Source organism: Oncorhynchus keta, chromosome 2 (assembly GCF_023373465.1).
Source record: "Oncorhynchus keta strain PuntledgeMale-10-30-2019 chromosome 2, Oket_V2, whole genome shotgun sequence".
NCBI lineage: Eukaryota > Metazoa > Chordata > Actinopteri > Salmoniformes > Salmonidae > Oncorhynchus > Oncorhynchus keta.
This window is the reverse complement of record NC_068422.1, coordinates 32,775,720-32,794,615: the sequence shown is the minus strand read 5'-3', so window position 1 is coordinate 32,794,615 and position 18,896 is coordinate 32,775,720. Positions and strand designations below refer to the sequence as shown.

Below are 18,896 nucleotides of genomic sequence, written 5' to 3'. Positions count from 1 at the left end.
GGGTCAATAATCCAGTAAGGTAGGGTAAGGTACAGAATGGCAGGCAGTCTCAGGGTCAGGCCAGGCAGAATGGTCAAAACCGGGAAGGACAAGGAAACCGGAGCAAGAAACAGGCAGGAGCAGGGGAACAAACGCTGGTAGGCTTCACAAACAAAACGAACACAGGTATAAATACATATCGGATAATGGGGAAGATGGGCTACACCTGGAGGGGTGTGGAGACAAGCACAAAGACAGGTGAAACAGATCAGGGTGTGACATCTTCAGATCTTCCATTTGGGTTTAGTTCGTGTAAATTGATCATTTGAATGTATACTTACCAAATTACCAGACAATCGTGAGCTGGCATTTGTAGGCTAAATACTGTGGATGTTATCCATACATGTCTTACTTTTGTTGAAAGTATAAATTGCAGTAAACATCCCCCTGTCCTCCTGAATCCTATACTACAAATCAGGTTCGAGGAGTTAGCGAGGTAACTTTGGTCAACTCTGAGTTCAACTTGGGATAACCGGTCACACAAATGTGGCTCACCTTTTAGCCAGGTACATTTCTATGGCAATGAATCCCTCAGTACTAACCTGCTCTGGGTCAGGCTAACTCAGGAGTAACTCCACTTATCCTGAATGAAGTATCTGAGCTGTGAGTTGAGGACCAATGAAATCATATTCCCTCCCTCTTGCAAAGATCCCTTTCATCACTGATTAAATATTCTATTACACACCTGGATTGTACAATGTTTGCACATTATTCTTAAAATAATTTTACAAGCTCTGTCAAGTTGGTGGTTGATAATTTCTAGACAGCCATTTTCAAGTTTTGCCATAGATTGTCAAGCCGATTTAAGTCAAAACTGTAACTCTGCTACTCAGGAACATTCTATGTTGTCTTGGTATGAAAATCCAGTGTATATTTGCCTTGTGTTTTAGGTTGTTGTCATGCTGAAAGGTGAATTGGTCTCCCAGTGTCTGTTGGAAAGCAAACTGAACCAAGTTTTCCTTTAGTATTTTGCCTTTGCTTAGCTCTATGTTTCTTTTTATCCCCCAAAATCTTCCTAGTCCTTGCCGATGACAAGCATACCCATAACATGATGCAGCCACCACTATGCTTGAAGGTATGGAGCGTGGTACTCAGTAACGTGTTGTGTTGGATTTGCCCCAAACTTAACAACCTCTATTCAGGACATAAAGTACATTTTTTGGCCACGTTCTTTGCAGTTACTTTATTGCCTTATTGCAAACAAGATGCTTTGGAATATTTTTATTCTGTACAGGACTCCTTGTTTTCCCTCTGTAATTTAGGTTAGTATTGTGGAGTAACTACAATGTTGTTGACCCATCCTCAGTTTTCTCCTATCACAGCCATTAAACTCTGTAACTGTTTCAAAGTCACCATTGGCATCATGGTGAAATCCCTAAGCTGTTTGCTTCCTCTCTGGGTTAGGAAGGACGTCTGTTTCTTTGTAGTGACTAGGTGTACTGATACACCATCCAAAGTGTAATTAATAACTTCACCATGCTCAAAGGGATATTCAATGTCTGCCTTTTTTTGTTGTTACCCTTTTTCTCCCAACTTCGTGGTATCCAATTGGTAGTTACAGTCTTGTCCCATCACTGCAATTCCCGTATGGAGAGGCGAAGGTCGAGAGCCATGCGTCCTCCGAAACACAACCCAGCCTAGCCACACTGCTTCTTGACACAATGTCCGCCACACCAATTTGTCGGAGGAAACACCGTACACCTGGCAACCGTGTCAGCGTGCATTGCACCCGGCCCGCCACAGGAGTCACTAGTGTGCAATGAGACAAGAACATCCCTGCAGGCCAAACTCTCCCCTAACCCGGACGACGTGGGGCCAATTGAACACCGCCCCATGGGTCTCCCGGTCATGGCTGGCTGCGACAGAGCCTGGACTCGAACCAGGATCTCTAGTGGTACAGCTAGCACTGCGACGCAGTGCCTTAGACCACTTTTTTTACCAATAGGTGCCCTTCTTTGCGAGACATTGCAAAACCTCTCTGGTCTTTTTGGTTGAATCTTTTCTCCTTTTTTAACAATATATTTATTCACATTTGTTTTTACAATCAGCAAAATATGACACAGACAATGCCCCATTATTCCTTCTACCTACACAAAACACCATGCAAGGCTTTGTAGGCCTGTTGTAAGGCAGGACCTCACCAGACATCACCGGCAACAACGTCGCCTATGGGCACGAACCCACCGTCGCTGGACCAGACAGGACTGGCAAAAAGTCCTCTACACTGATGAGTCACAGTTTTGTCTCACCAGGGTGATGGTCGGATTCGTGTTTATCGTCAAAGGAATGAGCGTTACACCGAGGCCTGTACTCTGGAGAGGGATTGATTTGGAGGTGGAGGGTCCGTCATGGTCTGGGGCGGTATGTCACAGCATCATCGGACTGAGCTTGTTGTCATTGCAGGCAATCTCAAAGCTGTGCGTTACAGGGAAGACATCCTCCTCCCTCATGTGGTACCCTTCCTGCAGGCTCATCCTGACATGACCCTCCAGCATGACAATGCCACCAGCCATACTGCTCATTCTGTGCGTGATTTCCTGCAAAACAGGAATGTCAGGGCGAGCGATGAACCCGCATCTCAATCCCATTGAGCACATCTGGGACCTGTTGGATTTGAGGGTGAGGGCTAGGGCCATCCTCCCCATAAATGTCCGGGAACTTGCGTGTGCCTTGGTGGAAGAGTGGTTAACATCTCACAGCAAGAACTGGAAAATCTGATGGAGTCCATGGTGAGGAGATGCACTGCAGTACTTAATGCAGCTGGTGGCCACACCAGATACTGACTTTTACTTTTGATTTTGAACCCCCTTTGTTCAGGGACATTTCTGTTCGTCACATGTCTGTGGAACTTGTTCAGTTTATGTCTCAGTTGTTGAATGTTGTTATGTTCATGCAAATATTTACAAATATAAATGCAGTTGACAGTGAGAGGGCGTTTCTTATTTTGTTGGGTTTAGATCTATGCCCTTCTGTTTGGTTACAGACTTAAATCCATATATTTAAAGTGTTTTTCTATGAAATGGTTGTTTATGAGACCAAAGCTTTACGTGTGCTAATATAAGGTATACAGTGGGGCAAAAAAGTATTTAGTCAGCTACCAATTGTGCAAGTTCTCCCACTTATAAAGATGAGAGAGGCCTGTAATTTTCATCATAGGTACACTTCAACTATGACAGACAAAATGAAAAAAAAAATCCAGAAAATCACATTGTAGGATTTTTTATGAATTTATTTGCAAATTATGGTGGAAAATAAGTATTTGGTCAATAACAAAAGTTTCTCAATACTTTGTTATATACCCTTTTTTGGCAATTACAGAGGTCAAATGTTTTATGTAAGTCTTCACAAGGTTTTCACACACTGTTGCTGGTATTTTGGCCCATTCCTCCATGCAGATCTCCTCTAGAGCAGTGATGTTTTGGGGCTGTTGCTGAGCAACACAGACTTTCAACTCCCTCCAAAGATTTTCTATGGGGTTGAGATCTGGAGACTGGCTAGGCCACTCCAGGACCTTGAAATGCGGTGTGTTTTCATTGTATGAAAGAAGCCATCTTCAATGCCCCTGGTAGGCTTTGTTACTTTGGTCCCAGCTCTCTGCAGGTCATTCACTAGGTCCCCCCGGTGTTCTGATTTTTTTTGTTCTTGGATCATTGTCATGCTGAAAGACCCAGCCACGTTTCATCTTCAATGCCCTTGCTGATGGTAGGCTTTGTTACTTTGGTCCCAGCTCTCTGCAAAGGTCATTCACTAGGTCCTCTTGTGCCATGTGATAGAGAGAACATTGAGGAAACCGTTCCATTAGTCAGGATCTGAGCTACTGGACATTTGTATAGTAATCTAATCAGACATACATACTTAGGTCCAATATTCATCCTCTGTAAAACTTCAAACATGTAGCTTGATTTTCCACATCTAATGAAGCCGCCACTACAGGTTCTTGGTCATTTTCTACATAATGCAAAATATTAAATAATCTTCTGATATTATTAGCAGATCTTTCCCAGGTTTTAGTGCCTGTTCAATTGTGTCTGGGAGCAATCCTGACTCTATGGCATAATTAAACATATTGCAAAGAGGCTAAATTAGTTTGGGTAAAAAGGATCAATAGAATTCAATAGGCAATCTGTCTATCCCTGGTGATTTTCCCCCAGCAGTATTGAAAATGGATTCCATAATTTCCTCGGATGGAGTCTCTTTCTCCAAAGTGCTCTCAATCCTCATCAGTTAAAGTTTGTAAATTGAGTTTGTTCAAAAACTCATGCATTGTGGCAGGGGTATCACCTTCAGAATACATTTAAACTCAGATTTTCACAATTCCTGACATTTAATCCTTGTAAAAATTCCCTTTCTTAGATCAAATAGGATCACCAATTTATTTTAAGAATGTGAAATGAGAGAATTATTTTTTTCAGCTTTTATTATTTTCAACACATTCCCAGTGGGTCAGACGTTTACATACACTCAATTAGTATTTGGAATCATTGCCTTGCAATTGTTTAACTTGGGTCAAACGTTTCAGGTAGCCTTCCACAAGCTTCCCACAATAAGTTGGGTGAATTTAGACCCATTCCTCCTGACAGAGCTGGTGTAACTGAGTCAGGTTTGTAGGCCTCCTTGCTTAAGCTATTTTGCCACAACTTTGGAAGTTTGCTTGGGGTCATTGTCCATTTGGAAGACCCATTTGCAACCAATCTTTAACTTCCTGACTGATGTCTTGAGGTGTTGCTTCGATATATCCACATAATTTCCCTCCCTCATGATGCAATCTATTTTGTGAAGTGCACTAGTCCCTCCTGCAGCAAAGCACCCCCACAACATGATGCTGCCCGTGCTTCACAGTTGGGATGGTGTTCTTCGGCTTGCAAGCCTCATTATGACCAAACAGTTCTATTTTTCTTTCATCAGACCAGAGGGCATGTCTCCAGAAAGTACGATCTTTGTCCCCATGTGCAGTTGTAAACCGTAGTCTGGCTTTTTATGGCGGTTTTGGAGCAGTGGCTTCTTCCTTGCTGAGCGGCCTTTCAGGTTATGTCGATATAGGGCCTGTTTTACTGTGGATATATATACTTTTGTTCCTGTTTCCTCCAGCATCTTTACAAGTTCCTTTGCTGTTGTTCTGGAATTGATTTTCACTTTTCGCACCAAAGTACATTCATCTCTAGGAGACAGAATGCGTCTTCTTCCTGAGCGGTATGACAGCTGCGTGGTCCCATGGTGTTTATACTTGTGTACTATTGTTTGTACAGATGAACGTGGTACCTTCTGGCATTTGGAAATTGCTCCCAAGGATGAACCAGACTTGTGGCGGTCTACAATTTTCGTTCTGAAATCTTGGCTGATTTCTTTTGATTTTCCCATGATGTCAAGCAAAGAGGCACTTAGATAGAAGGTATGCCTTGAAATACATCCACAGGTACATCTCCAATTGACTCAAATTATGTCAATTAGCCTATCAGAAGCTTCTAAAGCCATGACATCATTTTCTGGATTTTCCCAAGCTGTTTAAAGGCACAGTCAACTTAGTGTATGTAAACTTCTGACCCACTGGAATTGTGATACACTGAATAATAATTTAACTACTATGTCTGTAAACAACTGTTGGAAAAATGATTTGTGTCATGCACAAAGTAGATGTCCTAACCGACATGCCAAAACTATAGTTTGTTAACAAGAAATTTGTGGAATGATTGAAAAACAAGTTTTAATGACTCCAACCTAAGTGTATGTAAACTTCCGACTTCAACTGATTTATACCTGTTCTGAAAGGCCCCAGATTCTACAACACCACTAAGCAAGGGGCACAACCAAGAGAGTGGCACCATGAAGACCAAGCAGCTCTCCAAACAGGTCAGGGACACAGTTGCGGAGAAGTACAGATCAGGGTTGGGTTATAAAAAATATCAGAAACTTTGAACATCCCACCGAGCACCATTAAATACATTATTAAAAAATTGAAATAATATGGCACCACAACAAACCTGCCACGAGAGGACCGCCCACCAAAACTCACAGACCAGGCAAGGAGGGCATTAATCAGAGAGGCATCAAAGAGACCAAAGATAACCCTGAAGGAGCTGCAAAGCTCTACAGAGGAGATTGGAGTATCTGTTGATTGGACCACTTTAAGCCGTACATTCCACAGAGCTGGGCTTTACGGAAGAGTGGCCAGAAAAAAGCCATTGCTTAAAGAAAGAAATAAGCAAATACTTTTGGTGGTCGCAATAGGCATGTGGGAGACTCCCTAAACATATGGAGGAAGGTGCTCTGGTCAGATGAAACTAAAATTGAGCTATTTGGCCATCAAGTAAAACGTTATGTCTGGTGCAAACCCAACATCTCTCATCACCCCGAGAACACCATCCCCACAGTGAAGCATGGTGATGGCATCATCTTGCTGTGGGGATGTTTTTCATTGGCAGGGACAGGGGAATGAAGATGGCGCTAAATACAGGGAAATTCTTGAGGGAAACCTGTTTCAGCCTTCCAGAGATTTGAGACTGGGACGGAGGTTTACCTTCCAACAGGACAATGACCCTAAGCATACTGCTAAAGCGAAATGTAAGTGGTTTAAGGGGAAACATTTAAATGTCTTGGAATGGCCTAGTCAAAGTCCAGACCTCAATCCAATTGAGAATCTGTTGTATGACGTAAAGATTGCTGTACACCAGCGGAACCCATCCATCTTGAAGGAGCTGGAGCAGTTTTGCCTTGAAGAATGGGCAAAACTCCCAGTGTCTACATGTGCCAAGCTTATAGAGACATACTCCAAGAGACTTGCAGCAGTAATTGCTGCAAAAGGTGGCTCTACAAAGTATTGACTTTGGGGGGGGACATTATGCACACAAGTTTTCTATTTTTTTGTCTTATTTTTTGTTACACAATAAAACATATTTAGCATCTTCATAGCATGTTGTGTAAATCAAACCATACAAACTCCCAAAAATATATATTTTAATTCCAGGTTGTAAGGCAACAAAATAGGACAAATGCCAAGGGGGGTGAATACTTCCGCAAGCCACTGTATGTGCCAAACCTCCACCTTTTGTTTTTACTTTTATTTAACTTGGCAAGTCAGTTGAGAACAATCTCTTATTTTCAATGACAGCCTTGGAACAGTGGTTTAACTGCCTTGTTCAGGGGATCTTGCAACCTTTTGTTTATAAGTCCAACGCTCTAACACTAGGCTACCTGCCGCCCCACCTTCTTGTGGGTGGTTGTGTTTTACTGACTGGTACTGAAGCCAGCAGAGCAGAATAATCTGATATACATCTTAGTAAATACTTACACCCAGTTGTTGAACTTCCCTTGGCTGCAGGAATAAGAAATATGTCAATTCTTAGAGTAACTATTTTGGACAGGGGAGTAAAATGATTATTCTTTAACCTTTTGGTTGTGAAATCTCCATAATTCTACAAGTCCAAAATCTTTGATTTCTGCTTTTAACATTTTAGCTGCCTGTGTAAGGTTGATCTATCACTGGAAGGGTCAAGTACCAAGTTAAAATCCCCTGCCATTACCATCTCTGATGATGTGTACGTTAACTTCAAAAAGATGTCCTGGTAAAATGTAGGAACATCATCGTTAGGCCCATACACATTCACAATGGTAATGGGCTCAGTGTTAACGAAACTTTGAATGATCACAAACCTACCCCCTTTGTCTTCTGAGATTGTATCTAAAAGGGGCAATGCTTATTAATGAGTATGGCCACCGCTCTTGCCCGAGAGGTGAAAGATTAATAGTACACTTGACCCACCCACTCTCTTCAGTTTATCATGCTCAAAGTCAGTCAGGTGTATCTCCTGAAGAAGAGCTATATCAACCTCAAACTGCTTTAAATCATCCAGAATGCATTTGCACTTGACTGGGCATATAGTACTCCTAATTTTAAGTGTCGAAAATATATAGGTATTAGGTGACGACATCTTTATTAAAGAAAATAAGAAATAGGGGAAAGATGGAAACAAAATTGCATTGAGTGTATACAACTTGTCCAAAATGAAATTATGAAAGTATAAAATAGCAAACCTCTCATGAACTAATTTCCTGACCCTACCACAAACCCACCAAACCCCCTCCCCAACTGAAGGTGTTAAAGAACCCATATCCTTAGACGCTAGTCTTTAAGCTAGATGTACCTGCTATGCTAGCATCGCTCGAATTAGGTTCATTGTAAATTATTGACTGTTCCTTGTAACATTAAAATATTGTTAGTCGAGTAACAAAATACAATTTGAATCAAAGCGACAAACATTGGCAACAATAATGACCGGACTATTTAGCCCCACTTGAGCATGTCTCAACAACAACAACAAAAACAGAGGATGCATTAATAGTCACCAACAGAGCCTACCCGCACACCCATATGTCAGCCAATCGGCATTCTCCAATGCGCCCTGAAACCTGTGCCACGCAGCGACAAAAGCTGTGACCACAAACGCACCCAAGCAGCACAGGAAAGAAGACATTGAGCTATGATGAATCAATGAAAACCTTTACCAGATGATAATTATCATCCCTCAAATATCAAATAGGGACAAGTAGTTAAACAATCACCATCCTCCTGAGTTCACCCTCCCCTCAAAAATATTGTATATACACATGTACGCACATACATAACTGTAAAGCGATCAGCTAGCTGGCAATTAGGCGGCCAGCCAGTGAGTAGCTTATCCCTGCTACTGTATCACTAACGTCAGCATACATCTCTAACAATAAACAAGCCAGCAAACCTAATAGTAGCTAAAATTCCCTGAAGTAATATAAACAACATAGTTAGGCTTGCAACCCAGTCAAAAGTCACATAACTATTTAACCAAACCTGAATGGACCTCTATGCTCAAATAAAAGTATACAGCAAAAAATGTAACTACCTGGCATAGTGTGACTGTAGCTATAGTTACACCCTTGTAAACTTAGAAAGCTAGTTAAATAGCACAGCCAACATTAGCTATGATCCAACTTTACCGAGCCAGTCATTATCACGCTAGCCAGTCAATCATATGAGTAATTTCCTTGTTTCCTCATATTCTAGCAGTTCACTATCCACTGTATCCAAGTTCAAAAGACAGTTCCTCATGATGTAGTAAACGTGAACAAGTCAGGGAGTTCTTTCCTCATGTATGTTTCAGCCATCTTCACAGAGTCAAATGTGTGCTCACCATTCTTGGTTTTGATCCACAAAGTTGCCGAGTAGCGCATGCCGTATACCAAGCCAGCCTGACACAGAAGTCTTTTCAGTGGGGAGAAAGCCATCCTCCTCTTGTGTAGTATGGTAGAGAGATCCGGAAAGATCATGATTCTGGCATCTCCATACTTGAGCTCTCCCTTTGCTCGGGCAGCAGAGAGGATGTGAACAGTGTCCTGGTACCGTAGAAATGTCATGACAAATGCCCTTGGTGCAACCGGGCCAGGCAGCCGCCTGGGCCCTCTCGATTTCCCGTGGGTGCGCAGAATGGGGTAGATCCAGAATTTTGGGAATCCATTCCAGTAGAAAGGAGATGGCGTCTCTTCCCTCCACGGCCTCCAGCAAACCTTGAAGTCTCAAATTTGAGCGCCTTTGGAAATGTTCATAATAATCAAATTCATCCTCGAGTTTAGAGATGGTGCCTTTCAACTTCTTGTATTTTTGGGACCATGTCCTCGTGGACGTCCAGGATGGCACCCTGGTGGTCAGCATGGTCTTTTTCTAACTTTGTCACTCATACCTTTGTGACTTTCTGGTCTTCGTGGAGCTTATCCACCAGCACATCAATTTTGCTGAGGCGTTCAGAAAGTGTCTCTTGGATCTTTGTTGAACCCTTGTCCATCTCCATTCTGAACCATGCTGGTGCTTCTTCCGAGCTAGCATCCACCGAGACCGAAGAAGGGCTGTAACATGGGGTAATTTTTCCATGCCTCGTCTGAGGCTTTGACATATTGGGCACCTTTTGTTTTGGCGATAAAAGAGATGTTTTAACTTCCAATTCACTATTAATGAACAGGTAAACTGTTTCAAAATGCCTTAAAATGTTTTGAAAGTTTGAGGACGCTACGCAGACGAGTCTTGTTAGAGCTTCGTCAGTGCCGGAAGTGGTTGAATCTAATTTTGAAATTCACTGCTCGACTGAGGAATCTTACAGATCATTTTATGTGTGGGGTACAGAGATGAGGTTGTCATGATTTTTGTTTATGTTAAACACTAGTATTGCACACAGAATCCATGCAACTTATTATGTAACTAATTTACTGTAGGCTTGTCATAACAAAGAGATTGAATGCTTATTGACTCAAAACGTTTCAGCATTTTATTTGGAATTAATTAGAACAAAAATTGACATTGTGGTGTAGGCCAGTGCCAAAAAAATCTAAATTTAATCCATTTTAAATTCAGGCTGTAACACAGCAAAATGGAAAAGGTCAAGGGTTGTGAATACTTTCTGAAGTCACCGTATCACAGGAGTGGGAAAAAAAGGTGCTTGTGCACCAAAGCACACCAAAGATGGCATTAACGATACATAATAATATAAAAACATCACTTCCTATTTCATACCATAGCCTGCTGAACTTAAAAGATAACTTTTCTTTCATGTTGATTTCGGGAAAAAATGTAAATGTGGCACTGACTCGCCCTCGATTGATGTCTCAGCATTGTCTCAATGAAGAGTTCAGCATTCAACTAGCCGCTCGCAGTTACGATCTTGCAAGAGTTAGCAGCCAGCGGACAAGCAATATCCACAGTCATAATACGGATGAAGCCTGAGCTGGAATGTGAAGATAACTGAAGCTGCCTAGCTTTAAAATACCCTGAGTAGATCTAGCTAGCATTGTAGTATTACTACTTTGCCACCAGGTACCGTATATCAACAACTTATGAGTGGGATATGAGTAGGAGTATTGCGAGTGGGTATTGTTTTGAGAGGTCAAAATATAAATATAAACTGCAAAGATGCTACATATACCTGTGTAGTCGCCATAGACCTATATCTCATCTTATGTAACGTAATTAATAGGGCAGTACCCTGGGCATAGCATCTTTCCTTGTGTTTGGTTTTACCAGCTTAACCAGAAACAGTCTGTTGTCAACCAGCTATCTTTAAGAACTATACTCCCCTGAGCAAAATTCAGCCCATTGCAAAACCTCTCCTCTTCTCCTTTGTACTGTCCCAAACCTTCCACTAACCTAAGCAAGCTGTATTCCTCGTTAACTCCTTTCCCTTTGCCCGCCCAGTGACTTTCCTCTCTCTGAAATGTCCTTTTTACCCTCTGAGTGTGGCTTGTCCCCTCTCCCCTGGTCCACTGAACTGTGAGCTCTATTCACCCTTTGGTCCTGAATGTAGCGCGTCTCTTGCAGAGGAAGGGGTCAGCAGCAACCCCTGGAGCGGCCCCGTCACCGTGCCCACAGGGAGGGGGCCCCAGGGCAGGGGCCGAGCAGTGAAGGACCCCAGTAGAAACAGGAGAGCTCATCCCAATTGGGCAATTCTGGGTAATTAACCTCAAGACATACAGGATGCACGTGACGAAGTTTGTGTGTAAAGGTGTGTGTGTGTATTCGTGTGCGTGTGTGAATGCATGTGTGTGTGTGAGTGTGAGAGACAGAGAGAGAGAAAGAGATATGTAGAAAGAAAGAAAGAAAGAAAGAAAGAAAGAAAGAAAGAAAGAAAGAAAGAAAGAAAGAAAGAAAGAAAGAAAGAAAGAAAGAGAGGTGGGTGGGTGGGTGGGTTAAGAAGGCTTATCAGGAGTCAATGAGATATGTTTTTGCATTTGTTTGTGGTTGTGGTTGATTTGTAGACTGCTTTGGAATGAAACCGTTCTATCCTTTTTTATAATAGGGGTTTGTAACAAATATCAATAAGATTATAACACAAAGTTACAGTATGTCGACTTTATTACATATTATCCAGCCCAAAGATAAATAGTTTTCTGGGTGTAGCAGGATTGTAGCATCCTCGGAAAATAGTTTTAGAGCAGACGCGGTCTATGCTCAAGCCCTGGAGAGCAGAGAGAGAGGATGGGGAGATGTCATGCTTTACTACCCTGTACCATTTTACATACCCATAGTATTAGAAAGATTACCAGTGTAAATATTTGATGTGGTTTTCTCAATGGTTGTGTGTGGATAAGACCAGTGGTGTGTGCATGCAAAATATAGGGAGTGTTAGATTCACCTTAAACGTCAATCAGCAATTACCCACCTATTTTTTTAGCACATACACACCTACACGCACGCACACACAGACACGCGCACACACCAAACACCAATACCCACACCCAGTGTCGTGTTTGCTCTCTGTGTTGCTGAAGGGCTGATCACATCAGTGAAGCTGAGAGGCTGAATCAGACTGAGCGTTCAGGGGGACCTGGGGGTCATAACTCGCTTCCACTCACTGTATGAAGTGCCAAAACACTGGTTCATTCTCACACTGAGCAATTGGAATACATACAATTTATAAACCCTCATGAAGGCAAATCTGCAACAAAAGTATCACATGCTCACAAACAAATGCATCACAATGTACCAGCTGGGGGAGGGGGCATTGTATGTGAATAAGAATGTTGTGCTCTTTAGATCAAAGCAATTCCACCTAACTTATTCACTCTCCCACAAACAAACCTCAGTCTAAAACTCAATACCTTAATCAGAGTAATGCAATGAAGTGTTTGGTTGTAATATATATATATATATATATATATATATATATATATATATATATATTACAGTTGACTATAGAATACTACAGTACTTACTATAGAATTTTATAGTAAACTGTAGTATCCTATAGAATACTATACTATACACTGTCGTATCCCTCGATCATGTGAAGTACTTACTATAGACTGTTGTAGAATACTACAGTAAATACAACAGTATTATCAGCAAAAAAAACACTGTAGTAAATACTACAGTAATGTCCACAAAAACATTACATTCTGCAAAAACATGCCACTTTTTAAACTAAAGTAAATACTTCAGCATTTAATTTGCATATACACTGCCCATTCCTTCCCCCCAATAATGCATATATTATGTTCACTACAGGTTATATAAAAGAGCAGAATCTCTGAACTATCCGTTCAGACCCCAGTCCTACCTACCTACCTACAGGTTATGGAACATTTGCTATTGTAGTATTTCTCCAGTAGGTTTCCTGTAGGACAACTCCTCCACTTCTATGTCAAAGATAATAAAAACAAAAACATTATATTATATACTACAGTAATGTCTGCAAAACACTACAGTAAATACTACAGTATACTACAATCCTCAAACACTACATTATTAACTATAGTATATACTCAAAAACGCTACAATGACTACTATAGTCTTTTTTCATATGGGATTTGACTAATCTCACTCAGCAGACAATAAATTAACCACAGTCATGAGAGGAGGGAGCATTTCCATAATGATCTGCAAAAATAACAAGAGCTATCCAATAAAAACAGTTTCACGCCAGTGTTTGTTGTCTTATACTGGAACACTGTGGGTGTGAAAACAGTGTTGTTGCATTTGATTTAATGGGATTAAGAGGCAAAACATGTCACACTTTACTAGTTAAATGTAAACAGAGACAGTGATAATATAGCCAGGGATTATAACTGTCTGACAGGGTATTGAAGGTGCAGTAGCCCTGCTAAATGTGCTACAGCCTTATCATTTGGTTTTGATAGGTGTTGGATTCAGCAGGGAGTGTGTGAAGTTATCTCCACTTCTCAGTGGCTTACAGTGGTGCTGTCTTAATAACTCTGCCAAGTGTGTGAGCGAGCGAGAGCCAGGGCCCTCAGGGATGCACATTCAGATTAATTAAAAACTCAAATCCCCGGAATGTTGTTAGTCATTGTTGAATTTAATATGAATGAGGCTGTGGGCTTCCCGTAAAGAGAGTTTTGGAAATATTAATCACATTATTAAAACATATTTATTGTTTTGGGTCATTTGTCATTTAAAGCATCACATCCTGCTGGGTTCGCAACAGGGTACATGTACTTTTTGTGTGGACGTTTTGTAGCATATCCTGATGACGTTGTTGCTTTTTTAACCATGATAAAGGGATATTATATCAGAATGGATGGTAAATCATAGTTAACTTTGATATGATTTTGTAATCCTCATATACAGATCATATAGGGAAATGCTTGGGAAATCAGACATGTGTTTCTTTCAACACTATTTTAAATGCCATTCCATTCATTTGTGTTTTAGACTATCCTTAATAAAGAAAATATTGCTCACCCAGATTCCAGACTGAGTGTAAATATAGTTATTTGTGTTAATATTTATACTTTTGTAGTGTACATATTGTACTTTGTCAGGGAAATGAAATTCAGCCTATTAAGTAGGGGTGTAACGGTTCAACAAACCCACAGTTCGGTGATATTATGGGGTCACGGTTTGGTTCGGGTACAGCTGGAAAATATAATACCATTCACAATGGCATTAATTGCCAACAAGCTCTGTCAACCATAACTAAAAGGTAAGCTATCATGCTTGTAAACAAATTGTAGAATTAAAAAATACATAAATAGATTTATTTTTATAAATACTGTTTTGTTGTTGCATTTATCTGTCGAAAATGCTGTTATAGAGGCCATTTTCTTAGTAGGTGTCGTCAGAGGTCACCATGTGGTAGAGGTGTGTGCTCAGAATGCTAGACGGATTTCCCACGAGTAATTTGAGGGCCGTTGAAGTGGATTCTTCCCAGTCATGTGGTCAATTCCCAATTCCTACTTAGTTACGAATGCACCATAACACTGCCTCCTTCAGTGCCAGATGCTCACTTGTGACTCTCATAAAAGGTGCGTGTCTGTAGTATGGTACATATCCCACGCCGGGTAATGTGATGGGGCTTTTACTGTTAAGTAAGCGCATTGAAAACTTTGGCTTTGGTTTGCTTATATAGATTGGGTAGGCCTACAAGAGGGAAGTTCGTAACGTTGCTAAAGTACTGTTTATGTAACGTTGCTCAGTACAAGAGGTGCTGAAACCACTTATTCTCAACCACTGAGAATGACTGCATATCCGCAACTATAAACAAAAGGACCGAACCGAGGTCCCTGTATCAAACAGTTCGGTACAAATGGATGTACTGTTGCACCCCTACTTTTGGCATAAAATAAAGCCCGGGCCCTAGCTCCAGAGAGAGACTCGGGTCCTGTATGAATATTCCAAGTGGTTTATACTGGTGGGTTTGTTTGCTGTTAGGCCTTCCACTCCGCTTCCCACTCTTTCATGTACTGTTTATGTAATTGCCGGCCATTTGCGATTGGTACATGAAGACAGAATGAAAGAGCTAAACAGGTCACAGAACCTTCCAAAAAAGCCTGGAGGACTTGGTGGCAAAAAAATCAGCCACGCATGCATGCGTTTTTGCCTCCCCACAGGTGACTGAAAAAAAAAGACAAGAAATAATTAAAGAAATGTTCCAGATTTAGAGCATTAAGAGAATTCAGGCTGGGAATGGCGACCAACATTAATTCCTGAGGGGTAAGGGACAGCCTGGTCGCATAGACTAGACGCAACATAGTAAATGTAAATCCAGGACATTCAAATTAGGATGATATGCCACGTTTCGTATGGTATAAGACAGAAGGTTACTTAAGGCAAAAATGAAAGTTCGGTGGTAGGTTAAGGTGGATGGGTATGTGTATAGCATGAACGTTTAGCAACCCAAAGGTTGCGTGTTTGAATCTCATCATGGAGAACTTTTGCATTTGAGCTAATTAGCAACATAGGAATTATTTACTACTTTTTAACTACTTTGCAACTACTTAGCATGTTAGCTAATCCTTCCCCTAACCCTAACCTTAAACCGTTAACCGGTACAAATTCAACCCTAACCCTAACCCTAACTCCTAATCTTAACCCTAACCCCTAACCCTAGCCCCTAGCTAACGTTAGCCACCTTAGCCGCAACAAATTGGAGTTCGTAACATATGGTACAAATTGCAATTCGTAACATATTGTACGATTGCAATTCGTAACATATCATACGAAATGGATGATGGACATTCACAAATTAATACAGTACATACCCTACGAAGCTTAACACATCATACTAATTGGAGTGTCTCGGATTTACTTTTACTATGTTACATCTACCCCTGAGTCCAGGTTGAAAGGGTAGTGAAGTTATGTTTTTATATGATGGTTTTTTACATAACTACCATTGTAAGGACATGGTCAAGTTTGGTGGAAAACTGCAGGTTTTCACCGGGAACAAGTTGATATTCATTGAGGATATGTACTCTGTGTCCAACATGAATCGGTATAACACCATAAATAATAAAGGGCTGTACTTAAATATCAGTATAGCATCAGTCTTGAATACTGAATCCAAACATAGTTTGATCATGGAACACCTATGTCTACAGTCAGTGGTCTATAGGAGCAATGTGACCAAGGTAGGCCTACCAACAGACAGCAGTTCTGTATGCAGACTGTATTTTCAGTCTATTTGAACGCATCAAAGTAAAGTTTAAATCTTCATCTGGTGGGGCTGTGGCTGGGCAGGCCTTTAAAGCTTGTACTTCATATATTATTCACAAGAGGGGTGACGGAGAGTAGAAGGGGCATTGTTTGTGTTTGTTTGTGTTTGTTTGTGTGTGTGTGTGTGTGTGTGTGTGTGTGTGTGCGTGCGTGCGTGCGTGCGTGCGTGCGTGTGCAGTATGAGGCTTTGGCCCTGTCCCAGACATTATGGAATAGTAGCTGTGTGAGGCTCACGGTGAGCCTTATTCCTGAGCTGTGGACTGCCCCGGATGGTCCTGCCTGCTTGCCTGTGGAGCTCTTCTATTTAATCATTGATGACGACGGGCACGCACGCACACTACCTCAATAGACTGCCAGCCCTGGCTTCCCATTGCTGCATCGCTGTGCCTTTCTGCAGACTGAATGATAGGCAAAGCAATATTCCCCAAATGGCTCCCAGTGGGCAGTGATTGCGGCGTGTCTGGCGCGACAGCTGCAGTTTGGCAAGGCACCACAGTGATATTTGTGCTGCTACAACTCTCATGCAGATCTATTAACTTTCAAGCACCTCGTCAGAAAAGTGACCTGTTGAGAAGGCAGTGAATGAGAATGGAGAGAAGTGGCCATCTGCCTACTTGTGCATTTGTTATTCATTCTTACATGGGAGTGACTCATTTTGAAGTGACCTGTATAGCAGGGAAATACAGGCTGGCAAGTTGGATTTGCTCTGGCGCTTTGGGAAATATGTGTGGGCTGCATGCTTAACTTTTAGATTTACATGTAAAGTACTGGTGCTAGGTCTTAACTGGGGAAGTCAAGTTTGAAATGTACTTGTCACAAATGCGCTTCGGACTTTGGTACCAAAGAATCCAATTCCGTTACATGTGGAAATTTGTTTAATATCTTCCTACAGTATACACTCACTTTGAGATTGTCTTTTTGTATGGAATTAATTCACATCAACAGCTGATACATAATCAGATTAATTCATTTATTAAATTATCCTGTTGTGTAAGAACATCCAAAATGTTATTTTATGACCTAAATATAGTTATTCGATAACTGAACTGGTCTCCCTATATATGCATATATGAAGTTCATATGATTATGAGTTAAATGTGTCCCTGGCAGCCATGATATGCAGGCTCAATACCAGTGGGAGTTGACCAACTGATGCAATGGCATCTCCAATGATGAAGCGCATGAAACAGTCCACAACACTACATTGGATTTGAATGTGTTTACCGGAGAGGAGACGAGCATTTTCACCCCTGCAGAAGCACACAATCCCAGACTACCCCATACACATTCAACCAACGATAAGGTGAAAGAAATAGGGAGGGATATTTTTTCACCCAGCATTAGGACTTAATTTCAATAAAGATAAACGGGGGGAAGGTAACACATGGGATTTGTTTGCAAATACAATTCCATTTAATTGACTTATGAGGCATGTTCTCTTTGCTTCTCTGCCATGCACTCAACTTTCAATCTAAGCAATAAATCACTCAAAAGCCACATTTTATTTAGCACTATGCCCTGTGACAAATTGAGTTGTATTCACAAAGCTCCAATAGCTTCTCGTGTGACAGTGCTTAGGGGCATATAGGTTGGTTGAGTTAATTGGAGAAGTCCGGCGTGAAGAGCAACAGCAGGGTCTGTTGTCTGAATGTGTCAGCGGGAATGAGAGAGAGACATGGCGAGTTTTATTGGAGGGAAATCAGAGCATGCACCTGTTCCTGTTCTCAGCTCTCAGACAATCCTGCTGGATGATGTTGGTCATCTGTCTGAGGAACCATCTGGTGGTAGATTAAATTGTTGGTAACCTATCTCAGTTGGTAGCACATGGTACTTGTAACATCGGGGTAGTGGGTTTGATTCCCGGGACCACCCATATGTAAAATATATGCCCGCATGACTCTAAATCGCTTTGGATAAAAGTGTCTGCTAAATGGCATATATTATATATATTAGCTAAACATACCAACACAACTGCTTAAATTTGCCCTGTGAAATCTCCCGGTTTAGAAACCCTGTGTGTTATACTGGAAGGTGAAATGTGTGTATCAAGGACTTCAAAAGTATACACCATAAAATCTAGACATTCTACACTTGTGCACACACACCAATTGCCTTTTACTTCAAAATGTCACTTACTGCAGTAATTTCGCAGAGTTGCCTGTGATGCTTTCTCTGTGAGGTAAATACAGTATCTATTATACATAACATTTTGCTATATAAAAGTGATAGATAATATGGCTTTGAGCAGGGATGGGCAAACATTTTGGCTTGATTTGTTAATCAAAAAAATAATAATCTGCCCAGAAAATGGCAGTTATTTGAACATAGACGCTGTAGGTCCATTATAATTTCTTCACACTTTATATCAAGGTTTAGGTGTTCAAGTGTGGCC

General features: G+C 41.2%; 1 protein-coding gene across 3 annotated transcripts in view; it reads left to right on the top strand.

Annotated features, from left to right (window-relative positions):
• Positions 1–18,896, top strand: part of LOC118399510 (GDNF family receptor alpha-1-like) — a 131,329-nt gene that overhangs the window by 30,246 nt on the left and 82,187 nt on the right. For 2 of the 3 annotated variants that reach the window (XM_052475420.1, XM_052475413.1), the window contains one exon: positions 11,372–11,503. The exons of the other annotated variant lie outside the window; for it this stretch is intronic. In XM_052475420.1, the coding sequence (XP_052331380.1) occupies positions 11,372–11,503 (132 nt within the window). The remainder of the gene's footprint in view (positions 1–11,371; positions 11,504–18,896) is intronic. 3 annotated transcript variants of the gene reach the window in all.